This window comes from Lampris incognitus, chromosome 7 (assembly GCF_029633865.1).
Source record: "Lampris incognitus isolate fLamInc1 chromosome 7, fLamInc1.hap2, whole genome shotgun sequence".
In the NCBI taxonomy this organism is placed as follows: Eukaryota; Metazoa; Chordata; class Actinopteri; order Lampriformes; family Lampridae; genus Lampris; species Lampris incognitus.
Window position 1 is genome coordinate 8,537,713 of NC_079217.1, and position 22,315 is coordinate 8,560,027.

The following is a 22,315-nucleotide window of genomic DNA, read 5'->3' on the forward strand; positions in this document are numbered from 1 at the left end:
GCACAGATCCGGAGAGGAAACACTTGTAACGAGGAAGAAAAAAAAACTTGTAACGAGGAGACGCTCGGCGCCAGGCCTCGATGCAAGATGCTAAAAGCGGGCCTGGCCTGCCCGTCACAGCCAGACGCAGAGGTGGAAAAACCCGGTCCAGAAAGTAAAAACCCTAACCGTGTCTTTACTCCATCCATGTATTAAACCAGCTAATTTGGGAAACTAGTCAGTGCAATCTGATGGTTTACTACATGGGTGGAGTAAAGACACAGTTAGGGTTTTTACTTTCTGGACCGGGTTTTTCCACCTCTGGCCAGATGTGACATAACGCCGTGTCGGTGTCGAATGAAAGAAGTGGAAGCACGCAGCTTTAAAACGACCGGCAACGGCAAAATGCACTGCACAGCTGACACCTAGATGAAATGATTGCTAGGAAAACAGACCGCCGTTCTGGAGGAGTCATAATAGCAAGGCCAAGGTAGTGATACACCGGCCTACTTGACAAAATCTGGTGCCGGAGCGCCATAACGGATGAAAACATAATCGGTGATAATCGCTAACAGCCCACCCGCACATTGACAACATGATTCACGTCTGTGCATGGGCCTTATGAACACAAAACGCATGCATACGTTGATTATTCATCAAATGAATGACAAATCATCAGCTAGCTAACTCTTGCGTGTGGATTTTGCTACACAGTAGTACGCATGTCCATAATTATGCGTGGGCACATTCTGCACATTTGTGAACGTGCCGTCGACTCGGTACTCGAGATCTTTGACACGACTAGTGGCGAGATAAAGAGGGGTCCGTGCGTGCGGGCTCTAAACTGTTGTGGGCCCCCAATGCAGCTTCGTTACCTGTATTTAAGGTAGTTTCGCCGCTGACTCTGTCCCTATTTGACTCCGTTTTAACAGTTTCGAGCACACACACAAAAAAAAGCCTCGGAAAGCCAAAGAAATCCATCCGTGCGTAAGAGCGGTCGATGTATAACATGAATCACGGTTCACGAATTCATCCTGCATCTTCCCGGTTCGTGGTGCCGCACACCATTAGTTCTTAATGGCCAGTTTCCCCAGACACGAAAGCTAGTTCTGGACCCAAGTGAATTTTGAACGGGGAATCTCCTGTACAGGGTGTCTCCCCCGCCTGCCGCCTAATCGCTGCTGGGATAGGCTCCAGCACCCCCCGCGGCCCCGGTTGGGATAAGTGGCTTGGATAATGCGCTTGAAAATAACTTCCCACACAACCTATTGCTTTGTTTAGTTTATGTCTCTGCTCCCCCCCCACCAAAAAAATTTTTTTTAAAAATAATCCTTGGTTTCCACCCTGGCTCTGTGCAATACATACACAAAGAAACGGGAATGAACTACGGAGAGGAAAGGAGTGAGGTCAATAATTTAAATTCACAAGAAAGATAAGGTGAACCAGTAATATGACGACCTAATTCAATGAGGGATCTCTCTCTCTCTCCCTCGCTCTCTCTCTCTCGCTCTAGACAAGCAGAGATAAGCTTCCCAGAAACCATCCAAGGCCGTGACGAAATGTTTCACTGGGAGGTGTGCTGGGAATGTGGGCTCGTGACCCCCACGCATCCTCGGCTATTGGCTTAGTATGCACAGGCCATGATGGTCGTTGTCTGAATGCAGTCTGCCCTTGTGAGTGTGAGTGTACTGCATTTCCCTGGGGGGGGGGCGGTTTAAGATAAGATGACCTGTAGTTGACCAATGTTGGCTTCTAGAAAGAATGATACGTGTCCTAACTATAGTCTATGACGTGTAAGACCTTTCCGTCAGACTCGCTCACACACTGACCAGATGAAAACCGTTGACGCAAAGTGCCAAAAACCACCGAGTCACAAAAGGCCGATTCACAACAGTGTAAAAAAAAATGCATAGCTTTTGAGTCATCATGTCAGTTTTCCCCCCTGAGCAAACACAATGGAGACTGAGCTCACCGGCTACCTCTTTGTTTGTCTGTCTGACCCACTGGTGTGCATGTTGATAACACACCGACGGGAGTGCCTTTATCAAGGTGAGAAAAATGCAAGATGACCAACACCCCCCCCCCCTTCCGAGCTGTCCCGGTCGCTGCTCCACCCCCTCTGCCGATCCGGGGAGGGCTGCAGACTACCACACGCCTCCTCCGATACGTGTGGAGTCGCCAAGCCAAGTCAAGGATCACACCATTCCCTCCAGTCCCCTCCCCCCCCCCCCGAACAGGCGTCCCGGCCGACCAGAGGAGGCGCTAGTGCAGCGACCAGGACACAAACCCACATCCGGCTTCCCACCCGCAGACATGGCCAATGGTGTCTGTAGGGACGCCCGAGCAAGCCCGAGGTAACACGGGGATTCGAACCGGTGATCCCCGGTACGCTACGCTACCCGGGCGGTCCCCCACAAAAGCATTTTTGATGAATCATCCGTTACTGTGTTGCGTTTAATTGCAAGATCACGACCCCCCATGGGTCCCCCCACAAGTGTGTATTTGTTTATCAGTAGGGAGAAGGAAAGGGTTCTGATGTTTTAACCAGCAGGGCATCGGTCTAATTCGGACGCATGCAGAGACCCTGGTCTGGACTTACTCGGCTCTTCAGGAATGTCACAACCAACAGATAATGAACGTGGAATATTTACCGCGCTGATCCGAAAAAGCTCTGAAATACTTTTTATGGGAGAAGATGATGTGATATATTCTGAATAGAAACGTATTCTCTTTTATTGTAGCACACCATTCTCTTTATATTCTTTACTTCACTTTTTTCAGTAGACATTATAAATCAGAATAATCTGATTCGGTATGAACTTTGACAAAGGTAATAAGGTCACAAACAGAACGTGACCGTTATTTGTCCCTTTCCCCAACCGAAGAGGCAGAGAGCAAAGGCAATACTATCCGCTGTCAATCATATTTACCACCCACAAGTACATATATATATGTATGATGAAAACCTGCATACACATGGCTCTCCATGGCACATGGTTAGCCACCGCTGAGATAGACCGTACATAAAGATAGAATGCAGTGCACTTTACATGATAGCAAGTTAAAGGGGGGGGGGGAAATAAGCCTGAACTTCTACATAGGTGAGAGAGAGAGAGAGAGAGAGTGTGTCGAGAGGGTGAACACATACCTGATTGGCGGCCAAGTGCATGCTTGGATATGAGTATTTAAGACTGCTGACTGCAGAGATTGGCAGGATGAGGACTTCAGGGAGCAGTGAATGTCTGACTGTGTGTGTGAGAATGCAGTAAGGCAATAAAGATCAGACTCTGCTGGACAAGTGAAGGGGCTGTGAACAGAGATCTTGCCAGGGGTGTTCAAATCCCTTAACGGTGCCCCTGTACATTCACCTGAGGGCCCCGCACAGCTGTCTGGTGCGCTAGCGTGATCCACCTGTCGGAGACCGATGTCCTGAAGCATTACTCATCTACGATGACAAACTGGAACACCTGGCTTTGAAAATAATAGGGGGCTTGAGTCGGCGGCAAAGGCAGACACCTTTTACGAGCAGCACTTGGGTGTGTTTGTGTGTGAGAGAGAGAGAGAGCGAGAGAGAGAAACAAGGCTGTGTGCTAGCCCCAGTCCTGTTCAATAGCTTCTTAGTCTGTCTGTGAATGTTCTCATTCATCCGGGTCATGGTTCTCCAAAGGAGGGGAATCGAGTGCAACTGGACTTGGTATATATCCGTGAAGACGTTTCGCCTCTCATCCAAGAGGCTTCCTCAGTTCGTGCCTTTCTGACTAGACCAAGCTAGTCTGACTGGCTGGTGATGAGACTCAGATATTTATCCTCTTTGGAGTCGTTGTCAGAGCTATAGATATGCGTGGCTCTTTGTGTCCCAATGTTTACCAACGCCCGTCGCTAACAGAGCCACATAGATATGAGTGGCTCTTTTGTGCACCGATGTTATGGCCACACCCGTCGTTATCGGAGCTATTGATTTGCATTTGTTTAGCAGCGACGGTGGTTGGGGGTGTTAGTCTCGACTTCATTGTTCAGTGGTCATGAGAGTCATTGGAGCCGTTACTGAGCGACTGTTGTTCTTGGAGGCTAGGCTTCTTGAGTCTCCTGGGTAGAGATGAAAGGACGGCATTGTAAGTGGGAGACAGGTGGTGTCGCAGACCTCCTCCTCTCTTGAGGGATGGTTTTTCCAGTTTCACATAGATGGCTTCCTTCACCCCTCTTTCAAACCATCTATCTTCTCTGTCCAAAATGTGTACGTTGCTGTCCTCGAAGGAGTGTGTCTTCTCCTTTAGGTGTAGATACTAGACTGCTGAGTCTTGTCCTGAGGAGTTTGGCCTTCTGTGTTGGGCCATCCGTTTGTGTAGCGGTTGTTTGGTTTCTCCTATGTATAGGTCAGTGCAATCCTCATTGCATTGTACAGCCTACACCAGATTGCTTTTCCGGGTGTGTGGTACACGGTCTTTGGGATGAACCATGTGATGCTGGGTTTGAAGTATACCGGGATGCGGCGTTTGTTGAAAATTCTCCTGAGTTTCTCGGAGACCCCAGAAACATACGGGATGACTGTGCTATTCCTTCTGTTCCTTTTGTCCTCGTCGCTCACCTGGTTGGTCTTTTTGGAACATGTTGCAGTTTTCACAAAGGTCCAACTGGGGTAGCCGCAGGTTTTTAAAGCTCCCCTCAGGTGTCTGTGTTCTCGTTGGGCCTGAGTGCTGCCGGGCACATTGTCAGCTCTGTGTTGCAGAGTTCTGATGACGCTCAGTTTGTGTTCCAGAGGGTGGTGTGAGTTGAAAAGTAGATATTGGTCTGTGTGTGCAGGTTTCCTGTAAACCCCAATGTGGAGGCTCCTGTCTTCCCCAATGTGGACGTCACAGTCCAAGAAGGGCAAACTGTTGTTCTTTACGTCTTCCCTTGTGAACTTAATGTTCTTGTCCACTGAGTTGATGTGTTTGGTAAACGCCTGCACCTCTTGTGTTTGGATTTTGACCCATGTGTCGTCCACATATCTGAACCAGTGGCTCGGCGGTGTTCCTCTGAAAGAACACAGGGCCCTGAACTCCTTCAGAGGAACACCTCCGAGCCACTTTTGGGCATGTCATTCGCGTGCCCCGGCCAACGACTCCCACGCAGAGTCCTCTACGGCCAACTACACCTTGGTCAATGCACTGCTGGTAGGCGGAAGAAGCAGTTCAAAGACCAAATGAAGACCACACCGAAAAGACGCCAGATCAGCCCGTCTTCTTTGGAGGAACTCGCCTCCTGCCGCACCATCTCATCTCACCATCTCTCACAGGGAGTTCAGTATACGGAAAACCGGTGCACACAACACCGTGTAGCAAAGCGTGCGAATAGGCATGCTTGCAAAGCTACCCCTGCCCCCACCCCCACCCACCCCCACCCCCACCACCACTTTTACATGCCCGGTCTGCAACTGCAACTGTGCATCCGGGATCAGACTATTCAGCCACCAAAGGACTCACAAATAGGAGAAGATGGTCATCATCGGATACGACGGACAACCAGCAAGCAAGCGTGTGTGTGTTGCGGCGGTGGTGGGAGGTTGACGTCCTTAAGTCCAGTGGCGTCGCAGGCAATTGTGCAAAGTGCATCTGCATTGTCTCACAGGAACAGCTGAGGAATGAGGGAAGTGCAACTTGTTGAGACACGAAGCGTTCGAAAGTTGTGCCCTCCCTCCAAACTTGTGCCTGAGGGGAGAGAGAGGTGAAGCAGCAAGGAGTCGGCAGCGGAAGGGTGGAAGGATATGTCACACGGTGGATATTGATTTTGTTTTTCGGTCGAAACTTGGGAGACAAACGCAGTTGAATGGAGCGGCAGAAGCTCGGAAAGGCAGACGAGTAACCTTGACTGCGCGAATTTTTATATGTGAGGAGGTTTGTTGTCCCGGGCGCCAAAAGCAGATGTTGACATTATCCTGTGAAAGTGCAGCTTTTTGTCGATTTTTGTCACGTGTACGCTGGTTCTAATAACTCGTTGTGTGTGTTTTTTTTTCCTCTCATTTTCAGAAGCCAGACGTCACAGCCGCACAGCGATGAGTTCACAGACCAGCTTCGGCAGCAGCATGCTGTGTGAGTGTTTCCCCTTCTGCTCTTTACCGAGTCAATGACAGTATTCCATTGTGGCTTTTTCAAAACTTCGGTCCTGACGAGCATCACTTTTTGACACTCTTGTTAGCCGCCATTATAGTGAACAGTCTTCTGTGTGACTGAACCGCTGCGGAAGTTGTTCCTGCTGGTGACATGACCGCTGGTCAGTCTGTGGCTGTGCTGACAGCCTGCGCTGTGCAAGAAAACGTGAATAGCAGCACTATATATAATGTAGCGTTTTTTTTTCACATGGGCGGCACGGTGGCGCAGTGGTTAGCATGGTCGCCTCACAGCAAGAAGGTCCTGGGTTCGACCCCCGGGGTAGCCCAACCTTGGTGGGTCGTCCCAGGTCATCTTCTGTGTGGAGTTTGCATGTTCTCCCCGTGTCTGCGTGGGTTTCCTCCGGGTGCTCCGGTTTCCTCCCACAGTCCAAAGACATGTAGGTCAGGTGAATCGGCCGTACTAAATTGTCCCCTAGGTGTGAATGTGTGTGTGTGTGTTGGCCCTGTGATGGCCTGGCGGCCTGTCCAGGGTGTTTCCCCGCCTGCTGGCCAATGACCGCTGGGATAGGCTCCAGCATCCCCGCGACCCTGAGAGAGGGATAAGCAGTTTGGGGTAACGGATGGATGGATGTTTTTCACATTTTCTTACACAGCTGTATGTAACGTTGATCTTCACCTTTTGTTACACATTGCAGCCTGTCGGCAAATATTTATTACACTACATGGGCCGAGAAGCGATGCAAACATTTACAAGTTTTCCACGTATGATGTCACCGACGGACACAATTTAGGCCGACTTTTTCAGAGACACACAGAAGACTGCTCGGTATTGTGGCTGCTTAACGGAGTTTTAATCCCACAATATGCACAATGTGCGGAGATAATGTGGAAAATTGTGATTTCCCTTCAACCTACTTGCACCTGTAGCAATACTGGTAACTGCGTTGGTGTTTGAACAATCCCGCATGTCTGTTGGAAATGAAGCAGGGTGTGCAGTGATGTGTTGGCACCCTTCCCACCGCCAGATAGAAAACATAGCTGCGCCTGAGTTCCAGCCGTTGACGTTGCATTATCTCTTCCTTTTCTGCAAGCTGGCGCCGCCAAATCTGCCCGATAGCAAAAACCCTTTCGCTTCATACTCAAACTTGCTGCTGCCTGTCTGTTTGACCGTGGACCGCAGAATGTATTTTTGAATTGCTCGGCCCCACCACACCCCGACTGAACCGACTTGCCTTCTGGAGCCACTTTTACAATCGTTACCTTACTACAGCGGAAAAATAATTCCTATCGTATCGTCTCCGTCTATATTGGTGCCAGATGAAGCCCCTGCCATCCCAAAACATCCACTGTTCCTGAAAGATCCCTGTGTGCATGTGTGTGTGTTGGGGGGGGGGGGGGCACGATGGCGCGGTGGTTGGCGCTGTCGCCTCACAGCAAGAGGGACCTGGGTTCGAACTCTGGGGTAGTCCAACCTTGAGAGTCATCTCAGGACGTCCTCTGTGTGGTATTTGCATGCTCTCCCCGCGTCTGCGGTGGGTTTTCTCCGGGGGCTCCGGTTTCCCCCCACCACCAAGAAGACATGCATGTTAGGGTTAACACTCCTGACTGTGCCCCTGACCGAGGCACGGCGAGGTGAACTGGAGTTGGTCCCCGGGTGCTGCCCACTGCTCTCAGCTATACAGCCAGGATGGATTAAATGCAGAGCGGGATTTCCCCACGGGGCTCAATAAAGTATTAATATTGGCGGGCCCATCAAACTATTTAGTCTTTTTTTTGGGTCATCGACGACCTCGGATATGTTTTCAAACGACGGAGGGACGAGAAGGACCTCTCGGCACTGGCAGTTGATAATATGGGGATGGTGTAGTAGAGCATCTTCAGCAGCCGCTGCACCACCTGCTGCAGAGCTCTGGTCACAGGACGATTCCTCAAAGGGCTGCTGGTCGGCCGGAGTCACAACAGTCCCCTTTCCAACCTCCGTCGGTATCGCCTCGGGGGGGGAGGGGGGGGGAAATAAAATCTGTTATTTCTCAGCGGTCCATTCAGTAAAGCTAACTAGCGGGGTTTATTTATTTATTTATTTATACTGTAGAAACTTTATTGACACGAAGTAACTTAGGACAGGTTCGCCATTCCAACAACAGTCACAAGGCAACGGATGCTCGAGGTAAACGAGAAACATCCCCGGGTGATAACCATGTTTGTTTTCCAGTCTACACCAATAGAAAAAGTATTCCAAGCAGACACGGAGGCAGGTTTACTAACGGTGCCCCTCTGGATTATTTCCCTTACATGTTTATTATTAGTTTTTATACTTAAAAAAAAAAAGAAGGGGGGGGTCTGAATCCCCTACGTACAATTCTGGCGGAGCAGTTTGATGGGTAATATCTCCGGTTGCAGATGGCGTCAACGTTTTAATACCTGACGGAAAGACGCTCGCGAGCCGAGTCTCTAGGGAGTACAGGAACCTTCTGATGAGACTCTGTATTCTAAACAAACCCACGGCACCGCCGCGTTAAACGACTGACCGACAAGTAGTACACTATTATCAACCCGTTCCTTTAAAAACGACGATTTGCTTTTGGAAACTACATCCTGATTATTCCAAATGTAGCTTTTGTGAGAGGGCAAATTGTGTTATCATGCACCGTGGCCCAGCAGAAGAGTAACTATTTCTGGGAAGACGAGTTTTACAAGAAGCTTTTCTACGTTGTAATTACGAGGCCCTGGGTTCGAGCCCTGGGGTATTCCAACCCTGGTGGGTCGTCCCGGGTGTGTGGAGTTTGCATGTTCTCCCCGTGTCAGCGTGGGTTTCCTCCGGGGGCTCCGGTTTCCTCCCACAGTCCAAAGACATGTAGGTCAGATGAACCGGCCGTACTAAATTGTCCCTAGGTGTGAATGTGTGTGTGGGCCCTGTGATGGCCTGCCGGCCTGTCCAGGGTGTCTCCCCGCCTGCCGCCCAATGACTGCTGGGATAGGCTCCAGCATCCCCGTGACCCTGAGAGCAGGATAAGCGGCTCAGATAATGGATGCAAAATTAAATCCTCCTAAAGCTTCAAACACATATGTTGAAATGAACCTGCGGAAGGAAATCTGGATTCGTCCAGTACCTTTCGGTCCACTCCGTTTTTAAAAAATGTGGAACGTACAGCGTGAACGTCTAAAACACCGGATCCGCCAGTGCTCAGCTTGTTCATCGCCACATTTTGTTGCGAATGAGATGAGATTTCCTTCCCCAGATAAAATCAGACACGGTCTCGTCAGTTTTTCGTACAGACGTCTCATGAGACGCGGAGAGCCGAGCGAGCACGAACGAGTCCGGACAGGCACCGCCCTGTGCGAGGAATCGGAGTCAAAGTCTTTCCTCACTCTTGGATTCTGGGTCTTTAAAAAATGGCAACACCCAAGATATGCAACTTTAAAACTCACAGCAAGTCCTGAAATGTCAAAATCACTGAAGGCGTCAATGGGAGGTAAGTCACATTTGGACAGGTTAAGTTTGAGACCAGCTGGTGAAAACGTATCGTTAATTTAAAATCCATCCATCCATCCATCCATCCATCCATCCATCCATCCATTATCCGAACCAGAATGTTTACCGTTAACTGTATGTAGGGAGTCACAGGAAGTTGAATCAGTTCATCTGGACAGAACTGTCCAACTGTATGAAGGGAGGTGCAGCCTTGGTGTGTGAAGGTCACATGACACAATTGGCCAATACACCTTTAAATAAGAATTTCCTGCTCTCTGATGGGCTGTGTGGAGGCACACCGAGTCACAGTGTGTGATTTATGTGGCAAGTGATGGATGCCATTGGTTTTTTTTCTTTCTTTTTTTACGACATGTTTATGTTCAGTAGTAGGTTGGGCCCTACCGGCCCTACCGGTTCCACGGTCCATGACTTTGGATGCAGTGTTGAAGCCATAATATACTACGATGGGCCGTTCCTCTCTTCTTCTTCTTTTTTTCGCCACAGAAAATCCTGCCTGATAGAAACAACCACAAAAGCGTACATGATTTGGAAAACCGCGTATTACCTATTGCATTAAATGTGCCAGTGATAGAAAGTACCAGAAAGGACATGCGAGGGTAAATCTCCAAGACTGTAGCTGTAAATTTTTATTTCTTTAAGTTTTAACAAGAACAAATACGGGGAAGTTAAAAAGTGAACTTTCAAGAGAAAGAGACCTCTTTATATGTGAATGGAAACGTGCCTCGTCTCATCTCATCCCATCTCATCCACGCTACATTCCAATCAGGGGCACACACTTCGCCCGCATGCCAACAAATCACAGACTCAGAGCAGAGCCAACACAGGCTTCCACATATGGGTAAAGTCATAATTTCCTCGTCGTTTGTTTTCCGGTCTTTCCATGAGCAACCCAGTCTTCCCTCTGAGCATTGTTTTTTCTGTTCCATTGTGTAATGATTGGTGATTCACCGTTTGTCCTCCAGTTCAGTGACGCTTGTGTCGTTTACATCCAGTCCAGACCATCAACGATGACCTGAACGCGTCCCTGGCCACGGCGGATGAGCTGTCCAAAGAGTTCAGCTCCCTCTTTCAGGAAGCCAGCACCCCGACACAGTCTCAGGTACACACACACACACACACACACGCATGCGCACACACACACAGGGCCGGTCCTATGCTATTCTGGGCCGGGGAGCAACCATCACTCACCGTGCCCCCCCTCCCCCAAAAAAACCATAGACACCCACCAACACCCATAAAGCCTAGGCCTGCGCACACACGCATACACCACACAGCTGTGTGTGATGGGTGAGCACAGGCTACCAGAAGAAACAACCAATTCAAAATAATATCAACCACAGGACACAATTACAAGTGTAAACTACTAATAAGACACGTTAGTCCCTAGCTAACGGGTCTGACCCTTTAGCCGAGCGGTTAGCGATGTCGCCTTGTGGTGCAGTACACCCCGGATCGAATCCCGCACCGGGCAAGAAAACAACCAGTTACACAAGCAACCATGCCACAGCGGGCTATTGTAAAGTCCTCCTCATTATCTTATATTAAAACTCTACGCGTCGTGTCTTGACCGCTGCAAATGTTGCAATTGTGTGATTGTAATCCACCTGTCTCGCCACGCGGTTCTCGATGGACAACACAGCCAACGCAGACGGTCTTTCTTGGGGCATCGTTGATCTCAAATATGTCTTGATCACTTTCAGTTTGCTGAAAGAGCGCTCTGCACTTGCGACTGAGAATGGAGTTGTAAGAAACAACCTGGCAAGCGGCAGTAGTGTTGGGAAATGCCGTTTTCACGTCTCTCTCAACTAAAAGATCCAGCACTTCAGAGGCTTTTTTTTTTACATCAGCTGGGAGCAGACGTGACACAAATCCAAATTCACTGTCCAGTTCTCCACCATCAACCCCCCCCCCCCCCACAAACTCCGCGAGCTCTTCACAGGCCTCTCTGTGGTTGTCAATCAGCTTAACATTTTTAATGTCCTCCAAAACGTGGAAAAGACGATTGCACTGACTCAAATATGAAAAACGCTCTTCTGTCTCAGTCACCACTGTGTCGATGAAGCGGGTGAAAAAGCTCACTCTAAACCAGTGTTTCTCAACCCAGTCCTCAAGGAACCCCTATCCTGCAGATTTTCTTTGCAACCCTGAATAGGTACCTGTTTGTAGTTATTCAACCAATCAGCAATGAATTTTGTCAGATGTTGCACACCTTGCATAATTAAGTGCTGTGAGATGATTGGTTGAGTAAGTACAAGCAGGGCTACCTATGCAGGGGTACAATGAAAATCTGCAGGTTAGGGGTTCCTTGAGGACTGGGTTGGGAAACACTGCTCTAAACTCTTCCTCCCCTGTCGAAGGCTCATCGACTGACATTTCAGCAGGAAGTTGTTTCTGGCGTCGCGTACGATGTTCTGGGAAAGCCGGTGGAACGTCAATATTCTCTGCAAGTTCTTCTGCTTTTTCAACAGCATCTCGGAAACCGTTCAGTCGACATTGTTCCATCTCTTCTTCTACGGCTGTGACAACTCTTACTGCATCACCGATGCTCAAATGTCGTGACTGCAGGACGACGCTGGCCTGATCGACTGTATTCAGCACTTTGTGCCAAACAACTAAGCTGACCAAAAAGTCAAAAGAGAGGTTTCAGTGTGATGCGCACATGTTTTCCAAGAATCCCCCAACGTTTCGATGATTTTCTGAAAAATCTGTATCGCCGATTTAGCACTCCAAAGAAATTCTTTGTCAGTTCCAAACAACTTACAGCCAGTGAAGCCCCCAAGGGGTGGCCAGGGGTGGCCACGGCCACCCCCCCAAGGGGTGGCCACAGCCACCCTGATACTATCCCTGGCCCCCCCGCTGGCCCCCCCAGCCACGAGTCGCATATGCAGAATATGCTTCTGATTATGCAGAATAAGCTTCTATCTAATATTTTACATTAGGTGCTGTTCATTTAAATCAATAATGTATATTTTTCTTAACTCTCTTATTACAGTTTTCAGCTAGCCTATACAGTATACTACAACAGCAGCATAGAATTCCCGAAATTCAGTCATGGCTTTTGGTTTTGGTGTGCCACCCCAAGATTTTCAGTGGCCCCATTTGGCCCCCCCCTATGAAACATTTCTGGGGGCGCCACTGCTTACAGCAGAAACAGAAGACGGCATTGGCAGACTTTGAGTGGACTAACCATGGCCGAGGTACTTTTAGGGCACCGACTGTCCTGGTGTAATTAGCTGGTGTGAAACAACGGCCATCCGCTGTAGGGAAATCAAAATCGGTCACCTGCAGTGGTTTATTTCTGACTATGTCCGTTCTGACGTCATCATCGTGCGTTCTGTCTGGCCACTGTGCAGGGTCAAATAAGTCCAACTCACGCTCCCCATCACTCTCGTGACTTCCCTCTTCCTCGACAGATTCTCGGTGGTCGTTTGCATTCTCGATAGCGGTGGAGGTGCTAGCACGAGCGCCGCGGTCGCTGTCCTCTCCGGTATCCTCTGCCGCTGAGTCAGCACATGTGGTGGATGTGCTAGCTTCATTGCTATCCACAGTATCCTCCAAGTGTTCTGCTGCCTATACTAACTCATGGGGGAGGGGGGCGACGACACAACTTTTGATACATTTTTGAAAATGAATCGTTATCAGCCAATAGGGAAACTGCCAGGAGGAGCAACATGCAGGGCCTCTTTGCACTGCTGAGACACACAATGAACAATCACTGCACTTACAGCAGAATCAGCGCAGAAAGGTTTTTTTTTTCTGGGCCCCTCTCCAGACCTGGGCCCGGTGCGGTTGCTCCCGTTGCTACCCCCGCAGAACCGGGCCTGCACACACACACACACACACACCCCTTTGGAGTTGGTCCATACCAAAGGCTCTGTGTGTGTGTGTGTGTGTCTATTTGCATATCCTGCCAATATGCTACAATTTAATAAATTCTCCTTGTCATTATACACAACATTTATGACCTCTGGTGATTTCACTGTGCCGGTTTCTACATGTTTCATGGCGTCTTCGTGATATCGGGCTACACAAATAAAATTGACTTGACATGACTTCACTTTTTGCACTGCTGTGTTTCTGTTAACAGAGAGAAGCAGAAACTTGTTTCTCTGTTAGCTGTCCCTTATTTGCTGCTGCAACGATCCACTTTCTACGAGTAATGATAATCATCGTCGTCATCATCATCATCATTATTACATTTATATACCACTTTTTTAGACACCCAGAAGTGCTATATAAATGTAATGATTATTATCCATCCACCCATATCTGAACCGCTTATCCTGCTCTCAGGGTCGCGGGGATGCTGGAGCCTATCCCAGCAGTCATTGGGTGGCAGGATACACACACACCCATTCATACCTAGGGACAATTTAGTACGGCCGATTCACCTGACCTACATGTCTTTGGACTGTGGGAGGAAACCGGAGCCCCCAGAGGAAACCCACACAGACACGGGCAGAACATGCAAACTCCACACAGAGGACGACCCGGGATGACCCACCAAGGTTGGACTACCCCGGGGCTTGAACCCAGGACCTTCTTGTTGGGAGGCGACCGCACTACCCACTGCACCACCGTGCCGCCCATGATTATTATTATTATTATTATTATTATTATTATTATTATTTTTACTCATATAAAGTGGATTGTTGCAGCAGCAAATAAGGTACAGCTAAGAGAGAACGTGAGCAGTAGATGTTATGAAAAAAATTAATTGAAACCTAATAGTGATCAATTTAATATATTTACTTTTTGAATAAAATATAATTTCATGGGAATTAAATGCAATGTAACGTTCAACATTAAATGGTTACTCATCAATTAAATGTATTTAATAAAAAAAAATCATTGCATTGCAATTAAATGCAAATAACATATAAATTATCAACAGCTTTTATTTTAGCACCTTGCAGTTCCATTCACTCCGGTTCATTTAGGAAGCATTTGGTTTTAGATTAGAGAGCTGCTTCTTCCTGTCGATCATACACCACGCCCATCAGTGAGACCTGGGCTCGATTCCCTTCGCCTAGTGATGGGCAAAGCAGTTCTTCACAGTGTAATAAATCCTTAGAATCCGTTCATTAAATTAAAAAACCTTTGTTCACCGGTAAGCCTTCCTTTTAGAGTCCCCTAATTACTAAGTATTTACCCAATAAATATCATATATTATTGGGTAACTAACTACCACTGTAAATACAGAGAAAGTAGAGCTCAAATACTAAAAAAAAAACCTCTACTATTATTCATCAACTCAAGTAAGTACTGTGTCGTTGTGACCGGTTCAGGTTGATAATAACTCAGATATAATTGCGCACTTCCTAGGAAAGTAGGCAACCAATTCTTAGAAACGCCTCCTCTATTACCACCCATCCATCCATCCATCCATTATCCAAACCGCTTATCCTGCTCTCAGGGTCGTGGGATGTTGGAGCCTATCCCAGCAGCCATTGGGCGGCAGGCGGGGAGACGCCCTCTATTACCCATCAAATCAAGTTACTATGTAGTTATCCAAGATTAATGTTGGGAACAGCTCAAGTTTAATTATGTACTATCGAGAAATTAAGATAGTACTTTCCAATAGATTATGGCCCAATCAAATTATGAAACAACTGACTTCATTTTGCTGAAACTGTGTTTTTGCAGAAACCTAGTAAAGAATTGTATAAACCACGATGCTCTGTTTCATCCAAACTGTGTGAATCTGCATTTGTACCCGCCAATGTGAAAGACGGCAATTCCCACTCCTTGTTCACTCGTACTTGAAACACGGGTGAAAGAAATTGAGCCCGGATCTCACTGACGGGCATGGTGTACGACTGACAGGAAGAGGCAGCTCTCTAATCGAAAACCAAATGCCTCATGAAGGACCACTTTGCCGATTTTCAACCTTGTCTCTATCTGTCCGAATTGGGGGAAAAACGTCTGCAGTTGTTGCCGATGTTCACTGTGTCTCTGGGACGTAGTTGCAAAATCTGTTCTTCTGCCAGCACCAGCGCCGTTATTTGACGTGTCGGTAACATAGTTGGTGACAAGGAAGAACTACGGGCAATTTCAGTTTGGATTTCTAGTCCGACTAGACTAGTTCACAATCCTCAAATAGAAACTCAATTTAAAAATTTTTTTTCCAAAGATGAAGCTGAAAAATTGAGAACAATATTCCTTAAGTTTCCAACTGCACCAAAAGTAAAGGAAGTGCACTTTAAAATTCTCAGTGGAATCAATCGAATCAACGGGATTCTCAATGGACTCCTTCTGGAGAATTTTTAAGACGTCGACTTGGTTTAGGCTGTAACAACTGCTCATTTTGCAATGAACACATTGAACAGAACATGTGTTTTATGAATGTCAGTTTGCTGGTGCCTTTTGGGGAGCTCTACTTTACTGGTTGTTTCCTAAATTTGACAATTTCTCTGAATAAAAAAAAAAAAAGGATGTGATTTTTGGTATGCTTGAGAAAGATGGAACACGTGATTTGGCAATTAGCACAATTATTAGTCTTAGAAATCTCTTTTTATATAAGAACGGATTCCTGAAAACACAGCCAAACTTCTGCATATTTCATAGGGAACTGTGTCATTATTTCTCATCACTGAGGTGGAGAAGAAGAATGCTATCGAACTCTCTGACTTGATAGAAGAACTCGAACTTACAGAGAACCCCTAGGACAGCATTTCCCAACCCAGTCCTCAAGGAACCCCTATCCTGCAGATTTTCATTGTAACCCTGCATAGGTAGCCCTGCTTGTACTTACTCAACCAATCATCTCACAGCACTTAATTATGCAAGGTGTGCAACATCTGACATAATTCATTGCTGATTGGTTGAATAACTACAAACAGGCACCTATTCAGGGTTGCACAGAAAATCTGCAGGATAGGGGGTCCTTGAGGACTGGGTTGGGAAACACTGCCCTAGGACTCCCCTCCCTTTCATTTATGTATTCAATTAAATTCCCTTTAACGCTTGCTGGTACCCTTCCGTCACAAGTCACTCCTAATACTTTTCTCCACCCACTCCACCCTGCCTGCACTCTCTTCTTCACACCCCATTACTTTGAACAGCTGACCCCAAGTATTTAAACTCATGGGACTTCATCACCTCTACTCCTTGCATCCTCACAATTCCGCTGTCCTCCCTCTCATTCACACATATGTATTCCGTCTTGCTCCTTCTGACTTTCATTCCTCTTCTCTCCAGTACATACCTCCACCTCTCCAGGCTCTCCTCAGCCTGCACCCTACTCTCGCTACAGATCACAATGTCATCCACCAACATCATAGTCCATGGAGACTCCTGCCTGATCTCATCTGTCAACCTGTCCATCACTATTGCAAAAAAGAAAGGGATCAGAGCTGATCCTTGATGTAATCCCACCTCCACCTTGAACCCATCTGTCATTCCATCCGCACACCTCACCATTGTCACACCTCCCTCATACATATCCTGCACCACTCCTACATACTTCTCTGCCACTCCTGACTGCCTCATACAATACCACACCTCCTCTCTTGGCACCCTGTCATATGCTTTCTCTAAATCCAAAGAGACACAATGTAACTCCCTCTGGCCTTCTCTATACTTCTCCATCAACATTCTCAAAGCAAACATCGCATCTGTGGTGCTCTTTTGTGGCATGAAACCATACTGCTGCTCGCTAATTGTCACCTCTCCTCTTAGCCTAGCTTCTATTACTCTTTCTCATATCTTCATGCTGTGGCTGATCAACTTTATACCTCTGTAGTTGTTACAGTTCTGCACATCGCCCTTGTTCTTGAAAATCGGTACCAGTATGCTTCTTCTCCACTCCTCAGGCAGCCTCTCACTTTCCAGGATTGTGTTAAACAATCTAGTTAAAAACTCCACTGCCATCTCTCCTAAACACCTCCATGCCTCCACAGGTATGTCATCAGGACCAACTGCCTTTCCACTCTTCATCCTCTTCATAGCTGCCCTCACTTCTTCCTTGCTAATCCACCGCACTTCCTGATTCACTATCCCTACATCATCCTACCTTCTCTCACTCTCATTTTCTTCATTCATCAGCCCCTCAAAGTATTCCTTCCACCTTCTCAACACACTCTCTTCGCTTGTCAGCACATTTCCATCTCTATCCTTGATCGCCCTTATCTGCTGCACATCCTTCCCAGCTCGTTCCCTCTGTCTAGGCAATTGGTACAAGTCCTTTTCTCCTTCCTTAGTGTCTAGCTTCTCATACAGCTGACCATACGCCTTTTCCTTTGCCTTTGCCAGCTCTCTCTTCACTTTACACTGCATCTCCTTGTACTCCTGTCTACTTTCTTCATCTCTCTGACTATCCCACTTCTTCTTTGCCAACGTCTACCACTGCATACTTTGCTGTACTTCCTCATTCCACCACCAAGTCTCCTTGTCTTCCTTCCCCTGTCCAGATGACACACGAAGTACCTTCCTAGCTATCTCCCTCACTATTTCTGCAGTGGTTGCCCAGCCATCCGGCAACTCTTCACTACCACCCAGTGCCTGTCTTACCTCCTCCCTCAACTCCACACAACAGTCTTCCTTCTTCAGCTTCCACCATTTGATCCTTGGCTCTGCCTTCACTCTCTCCCCGTTGTTGGTCTCCAAAGTCTTCCTACAGACCACCATCCGATGCTGCCTAGCTACGTTCTCCCCTGTCACCACCTTGCAGTCTCCAATCCCTTTTAGATGGCGCCTCCTACATAAGAGATAGTCCACCTGTGTGCACTTTCCTCCACTCTTGTACGTCACCCTGTGTTCCTCCCTCTTCTTGAAATATGTATTCACCACAGCCATTTCCATCCTTTTCACAAAATCCACCACCATCTGTCCTTCCACATTCCTCTCCTTGACACCATACCTACCCATCGCCTCCTCATCGTCTCTGTTCCCTTCACCAACATGCCCATCGCTGTCCACCCCAGTCACCACTCTCTCCTCCTTGGCTACACTCTCCACCACTTCATCCAACAGAATTCTTCTTTCTCTTCCGTCTCAGAACCAACTTGCGGGGGGTTATGCGCTGATAACATTCATCAATACACCTTCGTTTTCCAGCTTCATACTCATCACTCAGTCTGAACTCTAAACCTTCAACACACTCTTGACATACTTTTTCGTAAGAATTACCCCTACCCCATTTCTCCTCCCATTTGCACCATGGTAGAAGAGTTTGAACCCACCTCCGATGTTCCTGGTGAAAATGGTGGCGAATGGAACTGCAAAGTGCAAAAAAAGAGCTCATGATAATTTACATTTTATTTGTATTTAATTCCAATGCAATGATGCTTTGCTTTAAAATTAGATATATTTAATTGATGAGTAACATGTTTATATTAAAAGTTACATTGTATTCAGTGCCCTTAAAATTTAAAAACTTAACATATTTAATTGATCACTGTTAGTTCTCAATTAATTTTACAACCACCCCTCATACACTTTCCCCTCTGGGACTCAAGGTTTCATCATATGTAGCTGAGAATCACTGGTTTTGCCGGTGTTGCCACCTTAGATTTTATGAACAAACGATTTAATCACATCTAGTCACACCCTTGATGTGTGGGTAGAAATGAGTTATATAAAACTTTGTGAAGTAAAAACACCAAGAATTTGACCCATTTTGAGGACATCAGTCTGCCTCTGTTTGGCAGAGACTGTGACTGTAAGACATCATCTTAAATTTTAAAACCCCAAATTTAGATTTTTAGTCATACTTATATATGCCACAAATGCCAGATAGCTGGGAAATTGTGTTTTTCACTGAAATGGGCCTTTAACCCCAAACAAAAAGTTCTAAATGTTAAACATTTTATCAAAGAAGATTCGATTTGAGGATTTTAAACACAAAAATAAAGATGTTTTTGTTTTTATGTCGACTTATTTTAGAGTAGACTAATAAAATCTGTTTGAGCTAAATTAACCGCATCTTATCCAATCTGTGTCTATCTCCTTGCAGACCAGCTTCGAGATCGCCAGACAACCGCTGCAATCAGACAAATTGTCCATCTCTGCCTCCGTCACCAGCCCAGATTCAGGTGGCAGTAGCAATGGCAAAGCCACTCTCATGCCCTTTTCCCCGAGCACATTTCCCCTGGACTCCACAACCTCCTGCAATAAAAATATATGTTCCTCTCCCATCCTTAGCCCTAGCCCCCACAATTCTCCCCAGCTCCGCAGGAAAGCACATTCCCCGCTGCTCCCCTCGAACAATTTCCCCTACAGGCAGCCGAGCCCCTGTCACTCGCCCCGCATGCAACGGCACAGTTCCCCCTTGCACTACAGCCAGGGCCTGCCAGGCTCCCCCAGTTACAGGGAGTCAAACCTTTCCCTGAGTTCCACAGCTTCTTCCTTCAACGAGTCCTCGCCACCCACTGTCTTCCACCCCACCGCCAACCTGTCCCCTTATGACGCAAACCAGATGGGCCGCAGGTCGCCGCGGCCAGACAGAAGAAGCCCCTCCCCTAGCCCCTTCAACCAGCAGATATCCAGTACTCTACCACGAAACTTTGGTGGCTTCAAGCAAACTGGTAAGTGACTTTGGTTGACCAGTGGTGCAGATGGAGGCACTAACATTACCCAGCGGGTTGTGTCGACATTCTGTTGATGGGAGTTTGTAAACTGGATCAAAGGCATAATTCATTTTTCAAATGAACAGAAGTTATACTGCAGAAAAGTATTCATGATAAATATCAAATTTTTTTTAGCAATTTAAACCTGCTGCGAGGAGTTTTGGGTTTTTGCTGACTGCGCGTCCGTGTGGTCAAAAGCGGTAGTGTTGGGGCACCGCCGAAGCCGAATGGCTAGAGTGCATAAACCCCTTATCGCGGGACGTTAAAGCTGCGTTGTAAACAAGATGCGCGCGCAGAACGTGAGGCAAAACATGGCCGAGAAACAACGTGCGTACCTGTGAAACTCGCGCGTGAGAGCGTGTAAAACTTGAAATTAAATGAAGGAAAGTTAGAAATTTGAGAAAACTGAAATCTCAAGAATATGCTGAAGGTCTAAGCAAGGAAGACAGAAAGCATTACGAGTTGAAGCACTGGAGAAAAACTTCCCGGTCCGTTTATGCTTGCTGAAGCTCAGTGGACAAGTGATAACATGAAGCTGCCAGACATCGGCTGGAGGGATGTGACTGAACACCTCATAGATACACCAAATATTGTAACGTGCATGGATAAGAAGACTCGCTGGCCGCTCTGGCCCTTTAGTCTAGCGGTTAGCGATGTCTCCTGCGGTGCGGGCGTTACGGGTTCGCTTCCCGGCCGCGGCAGTTCCTGTGGTTGCGTTGTCCCCCGAGTTCGCTACAATATTTACCAAAGAATCAATGAAGGCATACAAGTTGTTAGAAGCATACGATTACTTTGTTGGTGGACACGTCCAAGACTGCTTTTACCATCCGCTATCGAAGGAAAACAAGTTTTGCATCATCAAATCAAAGGTAACCCCCTCGTAGTTTGTTTGTACAGTTGAATTGTTTGTAGTCAACAAAAGTTGAATTGTTTGTACCGTTATGCGATCGAGGCTGGAGTCAAATTACGACCTCAAACATCATGACACAAGAAAGATGGTGGCATCACTGTCCAATTTAAGGAAGGCAAGGCATCAACAACTCAGACTTTGGTTCGGCAGTTGCTCTGCCAGGACAGTCTCACATTTAGAGCTGTTATTTACGTATGTTCAGTCACAATACTGATTTTTGTAAGAAACGGATACACACCAGACCAGTGGTGGGTCTAGAGATTTTTTCCTGGGGGGGGGCAAAGGGGTGGCAAGACTGTGTCCCAGAGGTGGCAGCTGCCACCCCTTGCCACCCTGTAGATCCGCGCCTGTGAGGGGGGAGGGGGGATTCTAAATCGGCGACTTCTGTTTGAGATGAGTTTGGTGCGGGTCTCATTGACCTTCACCATGCATGTACATAACATATACTTTAAAAACATATTATCTGATTTATAAACGGGGTGGCAACAGGGGTGGCAAGACTGTGTCCCAGAGGTGGCAGCTGCCACCCCTGTTGCCACCCTGTAGATCCGCCCCTGACACCAGATGTTAACTGTTCTCTGCAAATCTTCACGTTGGCTATTTGCTCTTCCGACCACGTCTTCCGGTCCTCCCGATGGATCGCATGAATCCGCGCCTGTCTTCTTCGCTTGTCGATTGGAGTTGTCCCTTTCGGCACGCGGTAAAAATGCAGATGCCTGTTTTTTACCATCTTTACGGTTTGTGCAGCTGACAGCGCAACAGCCGTGAGGCGTTTCACTTCGTTGTATATGACGACCTCTTCGAAATGAACGTAGTAATGTTTACAAACGCAAGATTCTTGGCCCCTTTTTGCCTCACAATCGTCGCACGCACATTTGGCGTATGTAAATAAGGGAACGCCTCTATACCACATCGCCACATGGCCGCAATCGTCGCCAGTTCGATTCCGGGCGGCGACCTTTGTTGCATGTCATACCTCTCTCTCTCTCTCTCTCTCTCTCTCTCTCTCTCTCTCTCTCTCTCTCTCTCTCTCCCATTTCCTGACTGCCTTCCACTGGCGCTGTGATGGGAGGTTCCCACTAGGTGGCACTGTGCCCTTTTGGGCGACCCACAATTTGAGATTTGCGCCCACGGAAGAAGCGCGAGAGGAAACAGGAAGTGGATGGTTTTCCGTGTTGAGCGGCTCACCTCTTCTTTTTTCTTGCGGAGCATTTGCTGTTTTAAAAGGGGTAAATGTGTTATTCCTGTGCAAAATTATCAAAAGATGGACATTAATA

General features: G+C 47.4%; 1 protein-coding gene across 1 annotated transcript in view; it reads left to right on the top strand.

Annotated features, from left to right (window-relative positions):
* Positions 1–22,315, top strand: part of ppp1r13l (protein phosphatase 1, regulatory subunit 13 like) — a 44,070-nt gene that overhangs the window by 5,218 nt on the left and 16,537 nt on the right. The window contains exons 2-4 of the mRNA XM_056283323.1: positions 5,985–6,047; positions 10,553–10,659; positions 19,516–20,086. Coding sequence (XP_056139298.1) covers positions 6,011–6,047; positions 10,553–10,659; positions 19,516–20,086 — 715 coding nt within the window. The 5' untranslated portion in view covers positions 5,985–6,010. The remainder of the gene's footprint in view (positions 1–5,984; positions 6,048–10,552; positions 10,660–19,515; positions 20,087–22,315) is intronic.